Source organism: Tinamus guttatus, unplaced genomic scaffold (genome assembly GCF_059628265.1).
Source record: "Tinamus guttatus ecotype Peru unplaced genomic scaffold, ASM5962826v1 Tinamus_guttatus_pri_ptg000213l, whole genome shotgun sequence".
Lineage (NCBI taxonomy): Eukaryota > Metazoa > Chordata > Aves > Tinamiformes > Tinamidae > Tinamus > Tinamus guttatus.
The window spans coordinates 9,871,048-9,894,358 of NW_028288747.1; the positions used below are offsets into that span (position 1 = coordinate 9,871,048).

At 40.2% G+C, this 23,311-nt stretch overlaps 1 protein-coding gene across 1 annotated transcript in view; it reads left to right on the plus strand.

The window, feature by feature from the left end:
* TEC (tec protein tyrosine kinase) overlaps window positions 1–23,311 on the plus strand; it is a 44,915-nt gene that overhangs the window by 13,160 nt on the left and 8,444 nt on the right. The window contains exons 2-8 of the mRNA XM_088524719.1: window positions 4,073–4,255; window positions 17,830–17,931; window positions 18,285–18,366; window positions 19,006–19,134; window positions 20,273–20,313; window positions 20,754–20,932; window positions 21,894–21,959. Of these exons, the coding sequence (XP_088380845.1) occupies window positions 4,118–4,255; window positions 17,830–17,931; window positions 18,285–18,366; window positions 19,006–19,134; window positions 20,273–20,313; window positions 20,754–20,932; window positions 21,894–21,959 (737 nt within the window). The 5' untranslated portion in view covers window positions 4,073–4,117. The remainder of the gene's footprint in view (window positions 1–4,072; window positions 4,256–17,829; window positions 17,932–18,284; window positions 18,367–19,005; window positions 19,135–20,272; window positions 20,314–20,753; window positions 20,933–21,893; window positions 21,960–23,311) is intronic.

Genomic DNA, 23,311 nt, shown 5'->3' on the forward strand with positions numbered 1-23,311 from the left:
TTCTGGCCTCAGCAGGAGAGGGGGGGAAAAACCACACACACAAAAAAACAGGCAAGGAGTTCTGCTTTTCTTCTTCCTTCTGCCCTCCTTCTGCTTTTCACCCAGGACTGCTGTCTTGATGCTGCCTCTTCAGCATTGCCACTGTGGCAAGTTGCAGGGACACATTATGAGCTTGGTCAATTAATCTGTGAGAAGTGATTAAAACAAATTTGCCAAAAGAGAATTATTCTAGAACAATTACAGATTGCAATCAGAATTATAAGTTACTGCCTTTATGTGCTCAAAACTGGTGATTTCTTTTTGGCTGAAGTACTAAATAGTACATTCTAATTGATGTATTAGAGTAGGAGTTATGTTTTCAATGTGAAAATGACAGTGCTGGAATTACTACCAGGTCACATAGATAGAGGCCCAAATCTGAAAAGGAGCAGTTGTGCAGGTCGCGTGGAAGAAGCCTGAGCTGCAGCTCAGCAGCTGAAGGCGCCTGTTGCAGAGGCGGGAGCGATCGCTGCCGGGCGCGCGTCCCGTGGCCCCGCAGTGCGTACGGCCTGGCGAGGGAGCACCCGTGCCATGCGGTAAATGTTACCATTAAGGAGGGGCTGAAACTCGGAAAACAGGGCACCGACTTGGTTTGTTGTTGTTTGTTAATCATTGTAGAAGCATGAGTTCCAAAAATAAATATTTTTTATTGTCACTTGAGGTGTGACTGTTTTGATATGTTTTCAGAAAGCTTAAATTTTTCTGAATGACCCATTATTGGTGTGATGGAAAGAATTGTGCCCGAGTGATAATGAAACATTACATTGGGACCACAGAAGCACTAGCCATATTGGAATAGACTTTCATCTATTTATTAAATTGCTTGAATGTTACATGTGCTCACCAACAGGCTAATGACTAATTATTTTAATTACCAAACATAATTCAAGGCTTGAGAGTGGGAACCAGGAGATATACAGGTAGTGTTGCAATTGTCAAGGTTACTTAATGATAATTAGTAAATTAACCTGATTTAAGTCAGTTTCCTTGGTGAGGAATGGGAAGGGTGATGTGTTATTTCTTATAAGGAGCTTTTAGATTTACAAGTAAAAACTTAGTTTGTACATCTTGTCAATACTGTCTTAACAAATTTAAGAACTATCTGGTTACTTTTTTCTTTTGAAGAAGACATGTAGGATCTTTGTGGCTGTGCTGTTGAATAGTTGTGTAACATGAAGGGCAGGTCTGTGGATGTTGGTGTAGACTTTTACCTAAAGTAATCTTTGGTCTTTTTTCTTGTCTTTTGGCTTGTTTGTTTTCTTACAATATGAATATTTCAGTCATAGTTATGAATCTTTAGCATCTCTGCAAATTAAACTGTGTTTGTTATTGTGGACCTAAGATTCCCAGGGGAGCAGGGCAATGGCTGAGGTATTGTGAAAAGTTTAGGGTGGCACCGTGGAACTCCCACAGCCCTTTAGCACAGGATGAGTAACCTGTCATATAAACAGCCTTGTGTGCTCAAGAGTGGCTTGGGAATAATGTGATGTTTAGAGAGCATCTCAGGGAAGTGCTAGAAACAGTACTGAAGAAAAAAAAATAGTACATAGGTTCTCTAAGAGATAAATTTGATTGCTAGTAGTTCTTTTCAAGGAACTGTAGAAGGTTTGGAAAGGAAACTTTCAGAGTAATAGCTGAGGGTTCAGTTTTCCTGACTGCTATTTATGGAAGTAGAAAGGTAATTTGGTATGCCTTAAACTGGTCAGAAAATTAATACTGGCTTTTAATTCTTTGAATAATTTCATCCAATTACCTGTAAGATTGCCAGTCTATTTTTTAGAAGGATAATAAAACTGAATTTGGCAGTGCAAGTAATTAATGAATGCACTCAGAATAATTATTAAGTAAGAAAGAGCTGTTGTCTTCCCGGGAATGCAGTGTGATAAATAACCATCAAAATATGACTGTGTATTTGCATTAGGTGTAAATGGGGGAGGAAAAAAAGATCATTCATAATAATCATTATTTCCAATTTCATTATAGTCTTTTACATATGACTTTTAAACCTTTATTTTTTTGTACATCCAAGTAACGCACAGACTAGTTGTTTAGCATGCACACTGATGTAGCTAGCTTGAAAACAGGATACGTTTCTAGGAGTGAACACACAAATCCAGCTGTGTGAAGTGGCAGGAATATGGGATGTGAGAGATTAATTGGCCCCAGCAATGACTGAAACTCAGGGGCAGGTTTAGACTGGAAGATGAGGGGTGTCGTTTCTGACCTAAGAACTAGTTGAAGTGGTTGGCCCTAAAGCAAAAGGGCAGGAACAAAAGCAGCAATTGTGTCTATATTTCACTTTATTTAAACCCTACCTTTGTAAGGTAATATTGTGAGGAGGCCTGGGGCTTTTAAACCTTTTCTGTACCATAGTGTCAAATGTGTTATTTTGTCCATGTTTTGTCCGAGTTGCGTTGATCAGACAGTTCTGTTCATGTCCCAAGAGAATTTTGACATCACTCCAAGCAGTAAGTAGGAGCATAAATCAAACCATCAATCAGCAGCATAAATCTCTTGTGCAAACTGAAAAAAAAGACTTTTTGTAGGTCAGAGGGAAGTGCCACCAGAGCTGTGCTCGGCTCTCCCGTCCCTGCCCCAGCTGGGGAGGGTTCCGCAGCGCGCGCTGTGCAGGAGCTGCACCTTGCAGCAGAGCCTGCCCGCGGGTCCCAGGGTCCCACACCCCTGCCCTGGCACGTCTAACGTGGAACCAGGAGACAGAGGTGGCCAACAGCAGCCTTCTGGTCTCCGCTGCTAATGCTGCACCTCTGCTTCCTGCCCCCGCACCAGCTGCCCCGCTGAGGCGCCGCCTGATGCCGTGTTGGGTTGGATCCGTTCTGCGGCCCGTGTCGCGGCGCAGGCCGAGGAACGTCCGCACCAGCACAAGGCGGAGTGCTGCCAAACGGCAGGAAGGAGCAGCTGGGGGAGGTGGTCAGCAGGGCTGAAGCTGGTGGCGTTGCTAAAAGACCTGTGTGCTGTTTTCGGGCTTGCAAGGCCCTGGAGTCCAGCTTGCAAACAGAGTTGCTGGGGGTGCGTTTGTTTTGGTGCACCCCGAGTCCATCTTATGGGTATTGGTTCTTGTGCAGAGCAGCCTGAGCTTGCTAGTGAGACCTGTCCAAAGTAACTTAACTTTTTCATGGTCAGAATGAAACCTTTCTAAAAGAATGTGGAGGGCATGTGTTTAGCATTTTGGGAGGAATAATAATAATAATAAAAGGTTTATTTAATTCTTGTTTCTTAAACATCCTCCTAAATCACCATTTGCTTCTGAAAATTAGTGTAATTGGATGAATTTTCAAATTGACTTTTACTGATCCCTGTTCAGTTCTATATATTGAGATTTGCAAGTAACACATACATGCAGCTCTTCACAATAAAATATCATGAGGGGTAAAAGATTTTGAAGTGTTACCTTACATCTCTTCCCGCTTGTCCCCCAGAGCTGTACTTAGGTATCATATTGGGGGTTCCCTCTTACTGTGGGACTCCATATGCCAAATGCAAGCCATGCTCTGCCTGCCCGTACCATCTGGCATGTGAAATCTGGAAGAGAGATAAAAAAAATGTGGTATTGAACCATCAGTACATGGCAAGGGACTGAGTTTGACTCAGGACTTCTAGGACTTGGCAGAGTCAAATTTCAGAATAATTTTGTTTTACAAAATGTCATGTTACAGTAGGTGACGCAGTGAGAATCTGCTTGCCCTTGTAGTGAAGAATAGTTGCTCACTACTACTGTCATGCAGCGAGTCTCAGGCTACTCCTTGGCGGAGCCTGTGACGCGGGCTGCAACGCCCTCCCGTCGGGTAGAGCTTCGGGCTTCCCGGGAATGTGTCAGTGCAGCCCTCAGTTGAGCAATGCCGGAGCTTTCTTGTCTAGTGATTAGCTCTCCTAAACTTCCAAGTGCTTAAAATGAGCTCCAGCTTTCTGTATTTTCAGGTAACTTCATTTACCAACACGAATCTTTCTACTAGAAATCTCCAAATCTGTGATCCTTCAAAAATACCACAATGATTGATTTCTCTCATCTTCACAGGAGCTGATATTCAATGGCTGGAAGCGGAGGTGCCAGGAGGCTGAGATGAATATGACTACTATCCTACAAGAGATTTTGATTAAAAGATCCCAGCAGAAGAAGAGGACTTCTCCCTTAAACTACAAAGAGAGGCTTTTTGTACTTACAAAGTCCATGCTAACATATTATGAAGGTCGAGCAGAGGTAGGAAATACAGATTTATGCTATGCTCTCTTTATTTCTTCTTGCTTCAGTGTGCTGTTACCTTTCTGTGGGGCAGTGTGTCATATATCTGTCAGGAACAGCGGGCAGTGAGTATGATTTGCCATTTTCCTTTTGTTTATAATGCAGATTTACATGGGTGCAGGTAACTTAAGTATCTGATGGCCAATGTACACTTGCTGTGATCCTGGTATTAGTATAGCCAGGAGGCCAGGAATGAGATGAAGCAGTTTTTATTATCAGTACTGGCTTTTTCTTCCTCTCTTTTATAGCCTTTGTGCCTGAGTTTTTCTGACTGAAGGGCCTTGGTGGAATTTTGCTGCTGATATATGTCAAGGTGTACTTAATCACTTTTTAATAATTAATTCCTAGTTGATTTTGGCATTGTTCTTTCTGAAGTCTTACCTAATGTGACGCAAGAAGTGTCCTTCTAATTGGACACGCTTTAGTGCTGCTGTAGGTTGTTGCAGGGTATCTCAGGGAGGGTCTGTCTGCCCTCATGGAAGCTAGTAGGAACTTTGTTATTTGGTATTCATCTCCCAGCATCAAATATATATGCGCACACACACACACATGCACTGTTTAATGTGAATTTCATGGGAAGTCAAAACGGGCTTGCTAACTTTGCTAGAGGGTTTTGCAGGGCGGGAAGGGAAGGAGTTTGCCAGAGCCACACAAAATGCGGTAGTGAGAGCGCTAACGCGCAGCAGGTTGAATGATCTCTGGCATCTGCCCTTATGAGCATTTGCGGGGGGGGAAAAGGAAGACATTTTTCTCGGAGTTCACCGCAAAGGCTGCTGGCGTTAGTGTTGCAAAAGGCAGCGGCTTCCTCCTGCAGACGTCCTAGCGCTGTGTGCAAGGACACAGCAGCAAGGGGCCAAGTGTTAAGCGTGGCCTTTGAGCTTGACCATGTGCGGTGGTGGCTGTAGCCTTCCCAGCGAAGGGTGGGATGTCACTGCAAAACAGTGACTACCTGGGGCTACCTGAGCCAACCTGCCTCGCCGCAGGACCCTCCTGAAGCTGCTGCTGCAGACCAGGAATGATCCAGGCTATCATGAGGTAGAAAACGGTAGAAAATTCCCCAGCTACAGTTGGTTTTTGGCAGTGCTCACTGTAAAGGTCACTACTTTTACACCTGGAATATAATTTGCTTTTAAATTAAAGAAGTTAAATATAAGCAGCATCGTTAGGAGCAGTGCCTTGCAGATCTGTTTCTGCTCTCATTTACGTTAGAATGGACTATTTAATGCAGTGATTGAATAAAGCTCAAAGTGATTTTTTTTCTTTGACAACGCTAAGCCCATTAGTGTTCCTCCTTTCTATGTAAGTTAAGTTACACCAAGACTCTGTAGTGTAAATTAGGCAAGTCCTTAAACCAGCATTTTTCATTTGAGCACCACCCTCATTTTGGTCAAGATCACCAGTACCTGGAGTGCACCACCATATCGTCAGGTTTTTCACTCAACTAAACCTGCTTTCCAGATTTATCACAATGTTAAAGGGCATTAAAATGGCAGCAACAGCTAGTGGAGATCTGTGTGCTCTGGAAAGCCATTCAGCAAGCAGGAAATACTGGAGAACTGCTCTGCAACTTGTGCGGTGTGTCTTCACTCTGGTGAAAGAGCGAGGTGAGGAGAGGCAGGGCCTGCTCAGGGTGTTTCTGTGCCAGGATGAAGCGCACGGCTGAGGCCTTGGAGCAGCTTAGGGCTGAATTTGCTTCCCATGCTCAAAAACCACAGCAGGTCATCGCAGCCACCATCCTCTTAATGTAGCTCGGGCACTGCTGGAGATTAAGAATGAGATGTAGGTTTTTACTGGCTGTGCCATCTGAATATCTATTTGAAGGGGCACATATTGTGTGCTCTTGCATGTATCTGCCTTCTTGAAAGGGGGCAGGGAGCTTTCTCAAACTTCATGGCGAGCCTGTCTTGCGTTAGTTTAACAGGTTTTGCAAGTCTAGTCAGTGCCCTTAAGAAGCTGTTGTCACCTTTCTCCTGCAGCTTGGTACCTCTTCGGCAAAAACACCCTTCCAGGAGCCTGAATGATAGATCTGTCTGAGTGAAGATTTAAATTATCAGTTTTCTTTGTACTGAAATGGAGGAGATGGCAGACTGAGAGCCCTCAGCTATGGAAGCACAAGCTTAAAACTTTCCAGTTTGAGAGCAGGACAGTTGGGGTGAAACTGCACATTGCATGTGCACCAGCCCAACAATTTGCTGCTGAAAGACATAGGTCCCTCCATGCCCTGTCCTAGCCTTGCAGCACTACCTCCCCTTACCCACCTGAGCTGGCCTGGTACCTTTTGGACTCTACACTGGGCTGGTTAAACCTACTAATCAGCAGAAAACTTCTTCTGGTTTTGCTTGCTTTGTTTTTCCAGCTGGGATCAGCGTTTTGCTGGCTTAGCAAGGTGATTTGGCTCCCTTCAGGATCTGATGAGCACCAGAGCTGGTGCCAGAGGGTGGAGGAGGACGGGAGGCCTCCAGCTGGAGGCACCAGCCGCTTGGCAGCCTGGCTCAGCCGTAGCACGTTGCGCTGTGACCGGTGCCTCAAAACATCTCCGTTTCCACTGTTCCTTGCACTTTAGAGTCATTTAAGTATTAATCAGTGAGCCATTTATTTGGTTAAGAATATTTTATGAAAATAATGAGCTCTAATGTTTACAGGGAAGCGCTGTGAATATCTCATTTCAGCAATATTTGGGTACTACATTAAAGAAAACAATTTACTGGTGACTAAGTTTTCTGTCACATAGTAATAGTTGCTTCTTTGCGTCAGTGTGCAGCTGAAACAATAAAATAGGTCTATTTTTTTTTTTTTTAAATCCTCAGTGGCAGTAAATCTCTATTTATGTAACGTAGTTCTGATGCCTGGGAATACTTACTCATTGTGGAAATTAAGACATGACTGTGGTATATTGATTCACCACAAAAGATGCAACAAATAAAGAATAGATACAGGCTGATTTAATTGCAAGGTTCATCATGTTGACAGTTTAAACTGATGAGATTGATCTGGGATTTCCAAACCAAGATAATCCCACAGTCGCATATTAGTCTGCAATGGAAGCACTCTGCCAAAGTGGTGGTTGCTGTTCCTCTAGGCAAATATATAATTCACAATATGATGTTGACTAAACTGAAGTCTTTTTACTTGCTTTTTTTGCTTGCTTGCTTTCGTTTGTTTTGATATTAACTTCTATTGGAATTTGGCAGAGAAATAACTTATTAAAGATTTCAGAAGAGCTTGGGATCTGTGCTCACATGGATAATCATACCATCATATTAAGATTAACTTAAGTTTTGTTAACCAGACTAGTCACTGTTCATTTAAAAAAAAAAAAAAAAAAAAGAAAGAAAAAGAGGTGGGCAGCTCAAAGCTGTAAGTAAGGCAGCAGATTTACATACTTGGTGTGTGTGGTAACAAAACATTTATAAGAAAACAAGAAAAAGGCAGTCAACCATGGAAAATGTTTTTTAGGTGCTTCTGAGTGTTCTGATCAGCTGAATGGCATGTTTTGGGGGTTGGGAGGAATTCTGCTGCTTTATTTGACCAGCAACTACATAGGATATTAAAAAAAAAAAAAAAAAAAAGAGAGAGAGAGAGAAAAGACTATTTTTTTTTACTGTCTTATGTATGACATGCCATAGAGCTACTTGAGCAATAAACAATGATCTAATAAACCTGACTTAGTAGCAGAATAAAATCTTGTTTAAACCTGTTCATGACTTGTTTAATTTTTCTTTACACGTACCTTCAAGCAGCTTGGGTGCTCCATCATTTTTGCAGGGTGGTACAAATCACCTGTGGTGAAACCAGAACAGCATTGCAGTCATGAAAAGGGAAAAATACAGCTTTTTGCACTTAGAAATACTGTTGGAACACAGCTCATGCCAAAACAGTATGACTACAGAACCAGGAAAGAGGCTGTATTTTAAGATTGGTTTAAAAACATGTAAACTTGAGGAGGGAGAATCTTGCTTAAGTCGCCTTACATATAGCTCTGCTCTTACAAATTAATACGATGTGTGTAGAAACCAATATGACTTACACCTTAATTTCTTCAGGGCCTTACATTTTTAACAAGGTACAAAAATTGGGAGATGTTCACCCCTTTCCACCAGCTTTAATAATACATTATAAACTTCAATCTAAAATTACACCGGCAACTGATTTCCCTTATGTGTCGTGGAGATGAATTTAATATCAGAAAAGTAGAATATTCTGTTTAAATTACAAATGGTTTCTATTTAGGGCTTTTTGGCACAAATTCTGTAAATTAGGAAGTGTAAATACTGGAAATAGCACAATTTCATAAGGCAATATTGGTAACAAGAATTACAAGAATATAAATTGTTGAGTTAGCATTATGTTTCATGAAGCCATCAAAGATTTATCAGCTGTCATTATTGAACAGAATATTTTCTATTCCCCCTCTTTTATTTACATTGAATGTAAAATGAGCTGACGATTTGAATGTGTTTGATCTCATTTATAATGAAGACAAAAATTTATCACAATAAAAACTGAGTCAACTTCCAAGTGCAGGCTACTGATCATGACTATATAAAAATGAGGAAGTAAAACATCTTCCTCTTCTGAATGTTAAGGATGTAGTCTAAAAACCCTTATGCTACTGTCAGTGGGACTTAAGATATGTTCTGTGTTCTCAGGCTGTCACTGCAGACTTACCAGTTTTAAGTAGATTTACCTAGATGCTGATAGCTACATCAGTTTGGGGAATGAGAAGTAGCAGGCAGTTTGCTGTTCTGCCTACTGGCAGATGGACCTGGTCATCGAGACGGAGGAAGCAGGTTAGGTAGCAAGACTAAGAGTACCTGGGCAGTAAAACCTGTGGAGTTAAAATGCTCACTTGCATTGTGATGGTCTTGCTAAGGTGTTGATCATCCTGGCTGATCTTGAGCTATTTCTGTATGATATATTTGCTCTGTTGTACTAGGGCTGACCGTTTTTCAAAAAAACGGTTGAAGACTGGAACACTTCAGGAAGGATGAATCTGTCTTGTTTTACGTTGTCCAAATTAAATAGCTATTTGGGTTGCCATCATTGCTTTGGGGTAAATTTGGTTCTGGCAAATGAAGGAACTCTGCTTCACTGCACTTTCATATGTTTGGACCAAATTGGCGTTTTTCCACTGTCAGACCTTATTTTAGATGAAGTGCAGCCTTCTCTGCGTAAACGGGCTTTCCCTGCTGAGAGATCCTGCCTTGTGCTGACTGCTACCAGACGAACACCTGACTGCAAGTGCGATGCTTCTAATGTGAAATATTTTTTTAGAAAGTGTCTTTTGGATTTCAAGTGTGTGTGTGATTTGAAAGCTCAATATGTGACTCCAGGTATACTTCTATTCCTCTCTGGTTAGCCGAGGCCAACCAGGGCAAGCCTGGGAGCAATACCAACCAAGCTACCATGGTGCCTGGAGCACTGCGTATGCACTTGGTTTATGCCCTTCTTCCTTGAGTCACAATAGCTGCTGCTATTAAGTGGGTTTTTGGGGGTTGGTTTTTTTTTTTTTTTTTTTTTGATGAATTTTTCAGAAAACTTATCTGAATTTGTCCTTGTTTGGGCAAGGTGAACAGTATCCGATGGCCCTGGCTGGAGTAGGCTTAACTCTTCGTTACAGAAGAGTTTCGATAGCAGGTAGTATGTGTTTCACACAAACTTTATTTGGGTTCTGCAGACAGATAGCACTTGCCTCGAACTCAAAGTGCCACTGGACTTGTGGTTTCTGCTTTATATTAGCACCTTAGTGGGGGAAAATTCTCTGCAAGCCACTAGTTAACACAAGTGTTATAGCACTTGTCTGTGGAGCAGCTGAGAGGAGATGGTTTGTGCAAAGTGAGATAGCTCGCTAGCTTGTTGACTTGAACAATTTCACATTAGCTGTTTCTCATGAGGTTGCAGTACTTCCAGAAAGCTGATGCAGGTCCAAACATATTTTTTCTCAGCTGTAATTAATGTGCTGATTGATACCTTCATATCTATTGGAGTTGCTGAGTGTTCCCATTCACTGTGGTATTTCTGTCTCTGCTTCGTTTGCTCTTAACCACCTGTGTGCTGCTTGGTGTGGTTTACTTACTGTCCTCCCACACACAGCATTGTGCTCCTGTTAACCTTTTAAGTCCTTGTCAACTTACACTGGCCTTTTATATGCTCATGAGCAAGAAATTACTTCAACAACTCTGTTTATTTGCATCTGCTATACGGATTACAATTTACAGTGATCAAGGGTTTACATCAGTTTTTGTGTTTTCGAAAGGTGGAACCAAACCTTGGTGTCCCTGGCAGCGGCAGCTTATCCTGCATATGTTTGAGGAATTAAAGTGCAGGTAAAACACAGAGAGTTGGTGCTGGCCTCTTAGCCCTGAAGGAGCTACTGCAGCATCTCTAGAGAGAACACCAGTGCAGACCCAGGATTTAGCTGTCTAGTGCTATATAGAAACCCCTTGTTCCTGCAGGGAAGGCAATGCGTAGTCCCAGTGCGAAAAGATGAAGAGCCTTTCTTAGAAGGATGCTGCAGTGGTGTCAAGCAGAAGATTTTCTTATCAACTGACCATATTTTTCCTGATAGCAGTGGAATCTGAGGGTATTTACCATCAAGATCAGACATGAAGACAGGCCTGCTTTGATTAAAGATTTTGATGAAAGAATTAAGAAAAAATATAAAGTTAAACTTTGAAAGTGTCTTCCTAAGGAAAAAACAGTTGTCTTCTGAAACAGTATTTATTTGGTTCTTTCAGTTTGAAAAGAGGAGACAGAAGCTACTGAAATGACCATGGTGGTATTTTAAGGAAGGAAAAATATCTTTAAAAACTCTGGGGCCTATTCTAAAGCTGCAAGTTTCAGGATAAAAATATGTAAGCTGCATTGCAACAGTCATCTTGTGCAAATATTTCCTTTGGGGCATAACAGCATGATGCAGAGTTACATACTCCTACACTACTGCTCCTATGCTCATTACCTTCTTACGGTATTTTTTTTTTCCCTCAACAGAATATGAATGTGTATCAATTCTATTGTTCCTCATTCCTATGGTGCTTATCCTTTATTACTTTTTACACTGATTCAACCCAGTTTCCTTAGTCATTGCATAGGTGATTTAATTCTCTGTTTAAGTGAGAGTTCAATACAATACTAAAAAGGTTCTTATGACCTTTGTGGCTTACTGGCCCTTCCTCTTCTCAGCATCATAAGCATTTCTACCCTTTCCAGGTGAACGATGCATTCACTTTGACGTGCCTTTGCATCTGCCTCAGGCTGTGGCTTTTGCTCAGTTCGGCTCTTACAGTGTGTCATGCCGGGTTTCTTCCTCTCAGCATTGTCACAAAGAGACTAAATCAAAATCCTTCAAGTGCAGGGTAGTTTGATTTCAAACAAACTAACAGGTTTATATAAAGATGTAATGGCCAACTTTTAATTAGAATTGCATTGCGGAATAAGTACCAGATTAAAAACAGGTACATTACAATGATGTATTTAATTTATTTAGAAGTTATTCCTCCCAAAACAATACTTGTCATGTCTATCTCGGTAGAGAATATTGTGGTTGTGTGTTTTATGAAAGTTAATAAATGAATATTCATGACAGCATAAAAGGCTTTTCAAACTTCTTCCTGACAAAGTGTGTTTTGAAATGATACTTGGAATACAAGTAGCCGCCCTTTTTATTTTTGTTTGTATAATACTTTTGTAATAACTACAGCCACTGCTTCTACAAAATAGCAGAATTAGGAAAACAGTTGTAACTACTGCAGATTAGTTACTTATCCTTTGTCATGGTGTTCTGGAGAAGAGGGTTGAACCATGACTGCAGCTAGCAGGCCTAACAGTCATTGCTCTAAGCAAATACAGGGTGCCGGTTTTATTTTAGGAAATGAGGTAGATGAAACAGGCATTACTTATCCAAAACACAGCTGCGTGTAAAGGTGGTCAGGATTTTGAGCCATTAAAGCAAGGACAATGTCCTATAGGAAAAGGAGCAGAAACCTCCCAGGAGAAGTGAGAGAATCTGTAAAGAAAAAATTGAGTGAGAGAGAAAACTTGAGTGGATAGAATGAACAGCTTGACAGATAGGACACAGCTTCACTGTGCATTCTGGGTTATTTTCTTTTTTTTAAAGATTCAATAAAATAGGTTTCGTTGTTATTAGAAATTAATATTTGTGCCAACAACCAGGATGACATTTTTTTTTTTCGTTTTTAAATCTACCAAAAGAGAAGACTGCTATGAGTAAGATGAGGATCCAGAATAATTATCTTTTCAGATGTATTTTGAGGTTTATAGGATCAAACAAACTGGGCTTAAATTGAAAAGAGTAGGCTGCAGCTTTTGAGATGCTCACAGGGCCCAGAGGAGAATATTTACCTTACGGCTGAACAGCAGTGGATGAATCTTAAAGTTGTTGCAAAGGAGGAGTAGGAAGATAGCTTGAAGGCTAGAGAAAGGCCTTCCTTTAAAAAGAATACACAGGAGAAGTTGAAAAGCTGTCAGTTATGAAGATAACTTTGATTTCCAGAAAAGTCCCAGAACAGACAGGCATTTGAAAGTGCCCAGAAGGCAACAAAATTGCACATGAGCAAACTAAGACTTGACAAGAACCACGAAAACCTCAACACTGATCTAATTCCCTCTGCTGCTGGGTGACAAGCCTATCGGCTAGCAGAGCAGCCGCGCAGAGAACGGGTGTTCTCATCCCAGTAGGGGTTTTGACACTTGCCCCCAACATTTTCCGATATTAGCATTACAAATGACTTGTACAGGCCTTCCTAGAAATTTATATTTAGTAGGTACTAGTGGCCTGTTTGTGGATTAGGAGACTAGTAGATGCAGCAGGCCATCCTGTGTTAAATACAGTGTTTTTACTAGTGATTTTGTTGATAAAATGGAAAAATTGTTAATGAATTCTCAGCAGGGACAAAGCAGGAAGGAGCACAAACATTTTTTGAAAAAAAAAAGCGGGGGGGGGATTTAGAAGTCAAAGTAACTGGAATGAGATGTGGATTGTAGAGTGTTTTGTTTTGTTTTGTTTATTTGTTTTCCCCCACTATGGAAAAGTGTAAAAGTTGTAAGCCTAGGCACCAATACAGAACTGTTCCAATATTAGATGGGAATATCTAGCTAATAGCAGGCTGTCTCTAGTAGGATCTGGCACATGGGGAGCCATGAGCTGGTGAATAGTGTAGTGCATCATATGCTGCTTATGTGTCAATGATGAACTCTTGCTGTAAGAAAGGGAGAATGTTAGGATGAATAAACAGGTCTGTGGAGCAGTTATTGTACTTTAATGATTAGCTATCAGCTGCAGCACTGCATGTGGTCTGGGGCTATAAGTTTCAAAAGAAATATGGACTTGCTTGAAAGACTTGGGATGGGAGCAGCAAGAAGGATTAGGTTCCCTAAAGCCTGAACTATGGTGAAAGACTGATGGATGAACAAGGGTCTAAAGGTGAAATGAGATAGTGGTTGAATAGGGTTCTTCAAATGCAAAAAAAAAAAAAAAACCCTTATAGCTCTGTAGCTGTGGACTGTCCATCATTTGCAGCTTTAAAGAGAGTAGGTAAAGGTGGTGGTCTTGGGGCAGCTGGGATAGGATGAGCTCTGGGCTCTGTCAGGAGAAACCAAGGAAGAGAAGATTTCTGAGAGAGAACTTGAAGGTTTCATGCTAATATGTCAGAAACTGAAGAAGATACGCATCAAGAGTATAGGTAATCTAGGGCCCAGTACGGGTGTAGGCCTGACCAGTTTTGTTTCTTTTATGCTTACTTACATTGCTACTGTACAGGATTATAGCAATATAATAAGGCGCAGTCTAATGACTACCTCTCAATTACAGGCAAAGAATAAGTTTCAGATAATGTACTGTAGTGATGGTTAGGAATTGCATCAGTGCCACCAAGAACTGAGCTTTTTTGGTCTCTCCAGGGCAGGTGAGTGGCCTCTGCTGAGCAGCTTGGTCAAAGTAATGGGTTCTCAGGTCCATATTTGTCACAACAAGGTTTAAGATTTCTTTTTTCCCTGAAGTGCCTTTTTTTGCTGAAGTTTTTTTTTCATTCTGTCTCATGAAATTCTTTCCAAGAATTAGGTTAGATCAGAATGGAAATAATCTCTCACTTTTGTATCTGCTAAGCATTTCCAGAAAGATAAATAGAAATATTTGACACTTGCTTTTATTATTATTATTATTACTAAGATTGCTTGGAAGGAGATGGGTCATTTTCTGAGATATCTGAGACACTGAAAAAAACAAGGTAATGGAAAATGAGGCCTACCAATGGGCTAACCTACAATAATTATAGTAATGAGATTGCTTGGGTAAAAATGTTTCTCAAGAGCAAGCTGCAGTGACATGCAGTGCTTATCTCACTCAAAGAAAAAAACTAGCTCCCCAACACCCTTCATTTGGACCTGGAGCAGGTTCTACCAGAGAAGATATTTCAGTAGATACTTGGTGTATAGTTCAGCGTTCACTAATGTTTTGGGAAGTTTTAGAGCAGCTCCATAAAAAAAGAGATTTAATTGATGCTGGGACCTGTGTATGCTTTGGGAACAAAAGTGCTGTGGGTTCACATGCTGGTGATCTCAGGGTTGCTTCCGTTGGGAAAAAGCATGGGAGGAAGAAATGCTCAGTATGAACCAAAGGAACAACACCCATGAGGAGAAAAAAAAGCCACTATTTCTTGACAACAGGACTGGACTTTCCAGGTGGAAAAATTTCAAAGGCATCAGAAAATCCTTTGCACTGTTTAACCCCCCACCTCCACCCCACTTTTCTGGAGGTAAACAGAATGGTATTTTTGTAAACAATGAAGAAATACACTGAAGAACAGTTTTCTCTTGTAGTGGGAAAATGGGCTTCTTAAGAAGTTGCAGAGCTTCTATATTTCAAGTGTAGGAAGGCTGAGCTGTTTGATTGCATACTACTTATCTAACATTCATATATTTCTCATCTTCCTGAATTCTAAGATTATTATCTTGGGGAACAGGAATTATGTACTCATATGTATTTGTACCAGATCCGCTAGTGTAGTTGCAGTGTCATAACTTCTGGATATTATTGCTTTATATATTAAAGCAGTATTTCTTCTTTTGCACTGCATGGAAACAAAACTGTGTACAAGGAGCGAGGCTTCCAAAATTGTCAAGTTTGTGAAGCATAGGAAAATATGAAGTATGTCTGACATTTTGCATTTCTGAGAAGCTTTTAATAGTAGTTCTGTATAGTCACTTCCCTTTTGACAAGTTATTTTCGGCAGACGGATAATTTTTTTTAGAAAAAATATGTTTTGAAATGTTTGAAATTAGAACATTTATGTATTTGTTAACGTTGAAACTCATTATTGTTTATTTGTTATCTTGCTGTGTAGCAGTTACATCTTTATTAATGTTCTAACCCTTTTGCTGCTCTTGGCTTCCCTCTAAGGGCATGCGTCCGCCTTCTCAAAAGGGATGCACCAGCTCTCGTGGTCCCGTGGAGTTCCCAAATCCTCTGTGCTTGCTTGTGCCTGGCTCAGGGCACGGGCACTGATGGGCTGGGGAAATGCTCCTGTTTCAGCAGGGATACCAAAATTCCTCTCCTGCGTTAGCCGTCTTCCACCTCCAGAAACAACCATGGAAGCTGTCCCAATGGTTTAATGCTGCGTATCCAGCCACTGTACTTATTTAGCTTTTTCCTCTCTTTGTAACAGAGATTACTGGTTGGAAAGCAGGCTTATGGGTGGATTTCTCGTGGTGTGTTCGTGTGTATAGCTCCTCTTCCACGTTAGTTCAGGGCTTGATCCCGTACTTTCTTCCGCTTGTACGCTGACCTGCGTCTGCAACAAGACCTGCAGCATACAGAATAAGTGCAGTAAACAAAAGGAAACTGTTTGGAGTCAGAAGGGGAGAGAATTTTTTTGTTTTGTTTTTAGCATTTTACTTAAGTCATTCTTCCCTGCTCCTGTGCACCCTGGTTTAATAGTGAGAGATGCTGAGCTGAAACACAGCTGCAAACCTGGCAATGGCTGCTGGCCATTAATAGCTATGGTCTCTGATGCAATCTGAAACATGTCTGGATGGAACATTTGTATTTAAATGTGCCCATTTGAGATTTTATTTTTAATTTTTGAAATGCTCACAACCAGAAAAATCTTTTACTAGGCTTCATTTGCTGGAAGTGTAGGAAATCAGAATATTTCCTCTATTTTTCTCCCCAAATAATAGTTGGTTATCTGTTTGGATTCTTCCTCTGTCTTCCTTGCGCATGTGTAGTTCTTCTGAACTCTCACGTAATGCCAGAATTGGCATGAAAATCTGAAAGTCTTGGAGGAGAAGGGATTTTAGAGAAGGTAATAATAGAAATGATGTGGCTGTTCCTCCAAAGAATTTCTGTGATTCCGGGAGGGAAAACAGCAAACAAAAAACATCATCTTCTCACTCTCAGTCCCACTACCTTGTTATCCAGCAATCCAGGCAATATGCGAGTAGCCCCCAGGACACAGGAAGCCAGGGAGATGCTATGGACATGGCAAACGTTCCTTTGGAAGGAGACAGAGCTTCGTTCTTGGTGTCCAGGGGAATATCTGAATTTTCTTTTTTTTTAAAGTTTAATTATATGGAGTGGTGGACTTAGGAGGGTGTAGGGGAAAGGTAAGAGAGAGAAAATGCTGCGGGAGCTCCCTGTGTTCAGCTCCTGTTGTGCCAGGCTGGCTCAGCTGTTGGTTCTCAAGCTGCAAGGCCTGTAATGCAACAAAAATCCTTAGGAAGGAGCAATCCTTCAATCCTGACTGCTGTAGTAAGTGTTGCAGACTTCCATAATTCCATAACAGCTTTTTGGATTTTTTGGGGGTTGGGGAGTTGTGGTGGTGTGGTGTATTACAAACTAGTTACAGCTCTATCTGGACTTCAAGTTCCTCTCACATTACCTGTTGGTGACCATGATGTGCATGAATTTTACACATGCTTCCTCTACCTGTTTTTTTTTGTAACCATATGTATAACAGACAGAGTACAGATGGTGTTTCAAATGCTGACAAAGCTTCTGCATTTGCCCTGGGTAATAACTGTTAGGTTGCTACAGGTGGTAGCATAGTGATACAGCTATGTCTGAAGTGGCTCTGCCCTTTGTTTTGTAAGATGGTATTTTTGGTCATTCTGCTAATTGGGATGGAATTTTCATCTTCACACTTACCATTTTAGTTGTAGTTTAAAATCAGTGATAAAAGAGCCTTGTTTCATCTGCTGTCAAGTTAATTATTTTAAGAAATTTTTGTTACCTGGCATGCAAGAATTAAAGTAATGATTACAACTAATTACAAGCTTCATATTCAAAGGTTCCTTTTACCAAGCAAGTATGTGGTGCTCTGTGCACTTTATGTCTTTTCTCCCTCCCATTTCACATCCGAAATGATTCTGCAGGTAAAGCAACATCAGTATCACAGGTGGAAAAGAAAGAAATAAGGTTCTGGAGGGAAAAAGAAAAAAAAAAAGATTAATGCCCTTAGGTTACCCTGTCTTTACCTACATTGTAAATGATTAACTTTTTTGCTTTTCTTTTATAGAAAAAGTACAGAAAAGGATCTGTTGACATTTCAAGGATAAAATGTGTAGAAGTTGTCAAAAATGATGGCATTAGTCCCTGTCAAAATAAGTATCCGTTTCAGGTATGTTCCTTTGGTTTGTATCACATACAAAGTCTTGAGCAGAGCCAAACCCTTGATGAGCAACTTGTTTCAAATACTGTCGCTTCAGCCTCCTGTGACTGAAGGTGGCTCTCCCAAAGCCTTTCTTATCTTACTGAAAGCACCATATATAAATATTAAACTCTCTTTTTCTCCCAGTTTATGTATCTTGTCTCTTATATTTCTTGTGTTGAAGACCACAGTTTTGCCCCAAATGTAAAAATCATTTGTCCTGTTTTATTTACTCTATTTCCTGAGAAATAACTAAATGAATGTTACCATACTGCTGTCTTTTTGGATTATTTATTTATTTGTTTGTTTATTCGTTCCTTCAGGTTGTGTATGATGCTAATACACTTTATATTTTTGCACCAAGTGCACAAAGCCGGGATCAGTGGGTGAGGAATCTGAAGGAAGGTAATAAAAATTGCTGACAATTAATATGTGATATATTTAGACACATTTGCTTGGTCTAGAAAAATGTAATAGTAGAATTTTCCTTTTTCTGATGATTTTATTTTTGCAGGGCAGGATCATCCTTTCCTTGCATCGTGTGTAACAACAGGCCGCAGAAATATCAAACATCTGTCTGGATTTTGCTCAGTTCGTGCAGTCTAGCTAAAATCAGAACTCGATCTTCTGCTGTGGCACGATACGTTAATCATTCAAAATCTTATCCACAGCAGTCATGGTGATCCCCTTGCCTGCTGTCACTTTACATCAGGGCATCTCCACTGAAATGCAGTTCTGAGTTATGCTGTTGAAGGGAGTGAAGTTCCTACATGTTTAGCAGCAGCTTTTTTTTTTTTTTTCGAAGAGTTTTCTGCCACCATCAGTGGCTGGAAAACATGATGCATTATCCTACAGTTATCCCTTAGTGTTACTATAAGGCTTCCACATAAACACATAAAAAAATCTTTAAGGGTAGCAATGCTGTAGTAAGGACAATAAGAAGTTAAAGTTATGCCCCATGTTAAAAATGCTTACTAACAAATTTTATGATATTCCTGCAGATTTTTTTTGTATCTCACTATCCATACTGCTTGCTTCTTCTAGAAATAAAGAACAACAGTGATATAATGGTGAAATATCATCCTAAATTCTGGACGGAGGGAATTTATCAGTGCTGCAGACAGACAGAAAAATTAGCACCTGGCTGTGAAAAATACAATCTTTTTGAAAGCAGTAAGTTAATGTGTTTGCATACATAATTGCTTTGGCCTGGTTTCTGTCCCCCACCCCTCTTCTTTTTTATGACTCTGTTGTTGCACATGAGTGCCTCAGACATCTGGGAAATTTAATGTGAATTGTTGATGGGTGAATCAGGGTGAATTGGTGATGCTTTCTAAAGTAAATCCAAGTGTTTTATAAAACTATTTTATTTAAAATTATTTAAAAGGACTGTTCTTCCAAAAATATTCCGAAAAAATTTGAAAGGAAACATTTTGATGCAGCTGAATTTATTTTTCATTTGTTCTGTTCTTCCCTTCTCCCCTCTTTTGAATTAAAAAAAATATACAAAGTGTTTCCCTTAGGGACTGAGGTGAAACCTTATGGTGGTTCAAATACTTTTTTTTGACAACTCTTTTGTTTTAATAAATAGCTTATACAAGTTCTAGGGAGAATGCCTTTTTGGGATTGATGTTATTAAACCAGTGATGCAAGAAGGAAGGAAGACTTAGTATATTTGTAGACACACAACTGGATTTTCCTAGTTGTTTATAAACTTTGTATGTTGAATTGGAATGTGCTGTGACTTTCACATGCACATAAATATTCCATCATATGAATCATAGATTGTATTTATATAGCAATATACACTGTAGCATGCAAAGACATGAAAGTGTGACCCTCACTGCAAAATTACCCTATTTAAAAATACAGTGATTATTTAGTCCTTGATTCAAGAAAAAAAATTCATAGTAAGAAAAGATTTAATTGATCCCGATGATATCGGTGATGCCTCCATGCTTTCTGAATGAAAGCCTTTAATGGCAGTGGTGGGGATCTGCTAGTTTACTTGTGCTGGAAGACTTGAAGAATAAGCTGTGGTTCATGGTCAGCCTAATTCTGCAATCATGAAGATATGAAACCTGAGCTAAAATAAAATATTCTGGTATGAATAAAGCTCAAGCTTCTAACTGAGAAAGAAAAAAAGGCGGCGGGGATGGGAGGAATTGCTATTGCACTTGACAGAAGTAAGAAAAAAATCAGAATAACTTTCTGAGGTGTTGAAATCTTACCTGAATTCTAAATCTTTTCTTTTTCTTTCTTTAATCTGTAAATGAATGGATGCAAATTCTTTTCTGTGCTCTGCTTCTAGGTATAAGGAAAGCACCCTCTCCAATGCCAGAACAAAGTAGGGTAGGTAGAGTCTTTAAAAATGTTGACTAGTTAATTGCTGTTTCTTAAGGTAGCATTTGGGTTTATTGTGACTCTTACCTTAGAGCAGAGGTCTATTCCTGTAAGCATCATTAGGTGTTAAGATTGATTTGAAGTCCACGATTTAAAAAAATCCAATCCTGCAAACTGGACTGGGCTTATTAGTTCTGTGTGTGCTGTCAGTGGGTCGAGGGGTTGGAAAGCACAGATCTTTGGGGCTGGACACGGCTGGTGGCCAGTCCTTATGGCCCCTGAATCCTTTCCCACTGCTGTGCTGCCGATGAGGACAGAGGGCAACCTGAGCTCCTGCCTGGGCTACCAGAGATTTTGCCTTCAGGAGGCTCAACGGCTTTGCAGCAGTGTAACAAAAAGGGTGGAATTGCAAGCAGAAGGGAATAACTGCAGTTCTGTGCTGCTTTCAGCGAAGGCCTCCACCACCAGCTCCTCCAGAAGAAAATGACACTGAAGAGGAAGAAATAGTGGTAGCGATGTATGACTTCCAGCCTACAGAGCATCATGATTTAAGATTAGAGAAAGGTGAAGAGTATACGATAATAGAAAAAAACGACATTCACTGGTGGAAGGCAAGAGATAAATACGGGTAAATATCCGTTCCTTATTTTCTGCATTAATTTAAAGTTGAAAAAGGTTATTTCCACATCATAGTCATTTATATTGATTTTGTGTCAACAGCTAACTCTATTAGATCCCATTTGGGCTCCCAGTGCTGAAGTTTGTTCCATATCTTTGTGTCCAAAGAGAGTCTCGTTTGGAAAAAATGAAGCTGCCAATAAATTGCAGAGTCTGCCTGCATAGACCGTTGCAGAATTGGAAGCTTTTGCAGTTACATTTCCTGTCAGACTTTTATGGTTTCCTAATTTAAGTGTCAGACGGGCTATGATGCCTAGCTATGGTGATAAAATATTCCCGCCTCACTGGAAAATGGCTCATTAGGGAGCAATATGGTTAACATTCAGATCAGCAGGTTCTGGCTTTCAGGCGTAAGTGATCATCTTATTTAATAGCTGGATCATTAAGGGTAATCTCTGAATGAGGGTGAGGCTCAAACATGCTCCTGAAGAATCCCAGTTAGATGCCTGCACTTCAGTGGCAGTGCCCAGCTCTTACCTTCTCAGAATTTTTACTTTTCGTTGTATTTAAAGGTGAGAGTTTCTCTACTTCACTATTTATTAGGTCAATGTTGCAAGATGCTAGGGGTGGTTTTCAGGCATTACACAGTCTTAGGGCTGCTCTGGGAGTCCCAAAATGTGCTCTCAGGGATTGGCTAGTTCATTCAGGAGCAGAAGTGACAGTAAAGCCATGATGCTTTTTTTGACTCTTCTGCTGGTTTTCTTTTAACAGATCTGCTAAATGTTTTAACTTATTTACGGTCAGCAAAAGTTAATTGAGGAAAATATGTTTCTGGGTAATGAGTAGTAGAGTGGGTCTGTAATAAAGGCAATGACTGCTAGAGACCTGTGGCAATTAGCAGGATAAAGGATTGCTTTCTAGGCGTGCAATTTGGTAACCTTATTCAAATTTCCTATCATATATTCTTCTAGAAATCAGGGCTATATTCCAAGCAACTATGTAACGGGAAAGAAGTCCAACAACCTTGATCAATATGAGTAAGTGAATCTTTGAATTTAAATAAGCGTGAAGTAAATGCTATGCTTAAAGAACTGCAAAATATTTTTGAAGATTTAAAGGCAGTTATTCACACACTATAACATTGGTCCTGATTAAAGTTTAATATTTGAAATATGAATGTCTGTCTTGTTCTGATTCTCCTGACTGATTTTGAGGTTTAGTTTAGAATGCAATGAGATGGCAGTCAGGCTATTAACCGCAAAAGAAATGAATGCTCTCATTGTAACTCTGTGATAGACTATGGTAAACATTGAAGGAATTTTATCTATTAGAAATGTGCTGAATATTTTTTTAATATCAAAGTGGCACAGCTAACTGAATTGTGTGGCAGTAACATAGCAGAAAGCAATGACACTTGCACAAAATAGATATAGCAGATCAGGGATTTTGGAGGGCAGGTTTAATTTTCGACAAAACAGATCATTCAGGAAGTTTTAAGTCTCTGTATATGGATGCAGTTCATCCACTAAAAATAGAAAGCATTTTTTTTTCCTTTAATTTCCCCAACAAACTGATGTTTAATTATGGAGTACTTGGTTAAGAACATCAGAATATCTCACATTCCATTCTCCAAACCTCTTAGGTTTAATACCCAAATTTCAGGGTAACATGAACTGGATATTTATGACATTCCCAACTCTTAAGTAAAACAGAGCTGTAAGGAAAAAATATTTAAAACAGTTTCTAAAACCCTACTAATAGTTATAAAACTCTATGTGTGGCTTCTGCTTCTGTGTTTGGCTTCTTCAGCTTTTTTAGAGGATATTTCTTGTTACTCTTTCATCTTTGAGTCTTGTGTTAGGAGCCTGCCCTGCTCTGGGCTGTGCTGTGAAACTGGTAGGAAAGAAGGGAAGGAACTGGGCTGCCTTATCTGGTCCGGCCACTTTGTGCCTTGGTGACATCATCTTGAGTCACTGAAGGGTCCGGGGAGGGATTACTCCAAGTCATCTATGAACTGCAGAAAACCACTAACTCTGTAAGAGCAGAACTTGTATAGGAGCTTCTATACCACATCCCTAGGCTTTTTACCACTTTATCAGCAAAGTTCAAAATATTGCACCGCACCATTTACTAGCTTTGTGGTTGTTTTTCTTTCTTCTTTTTTTATTATGTACTGCAGTTGGCAGAAATTTCAGTGATTCTTTGGCTGCTTAAACCTGGCTTTGCAGCTTAGAGCTCAGGCTTGTGCAGCTGTGATATTTAGTGCACTTTTTACTTGTGCTTTAGTTGGCCAGTCCTGCCTTGGAAAGCTAAACTAGTCATGAAGTTATTGAATTAAATGAAAATCTATCAATCAGCTCAACAGGTGTCTTGGCAGGTAACACAGAAT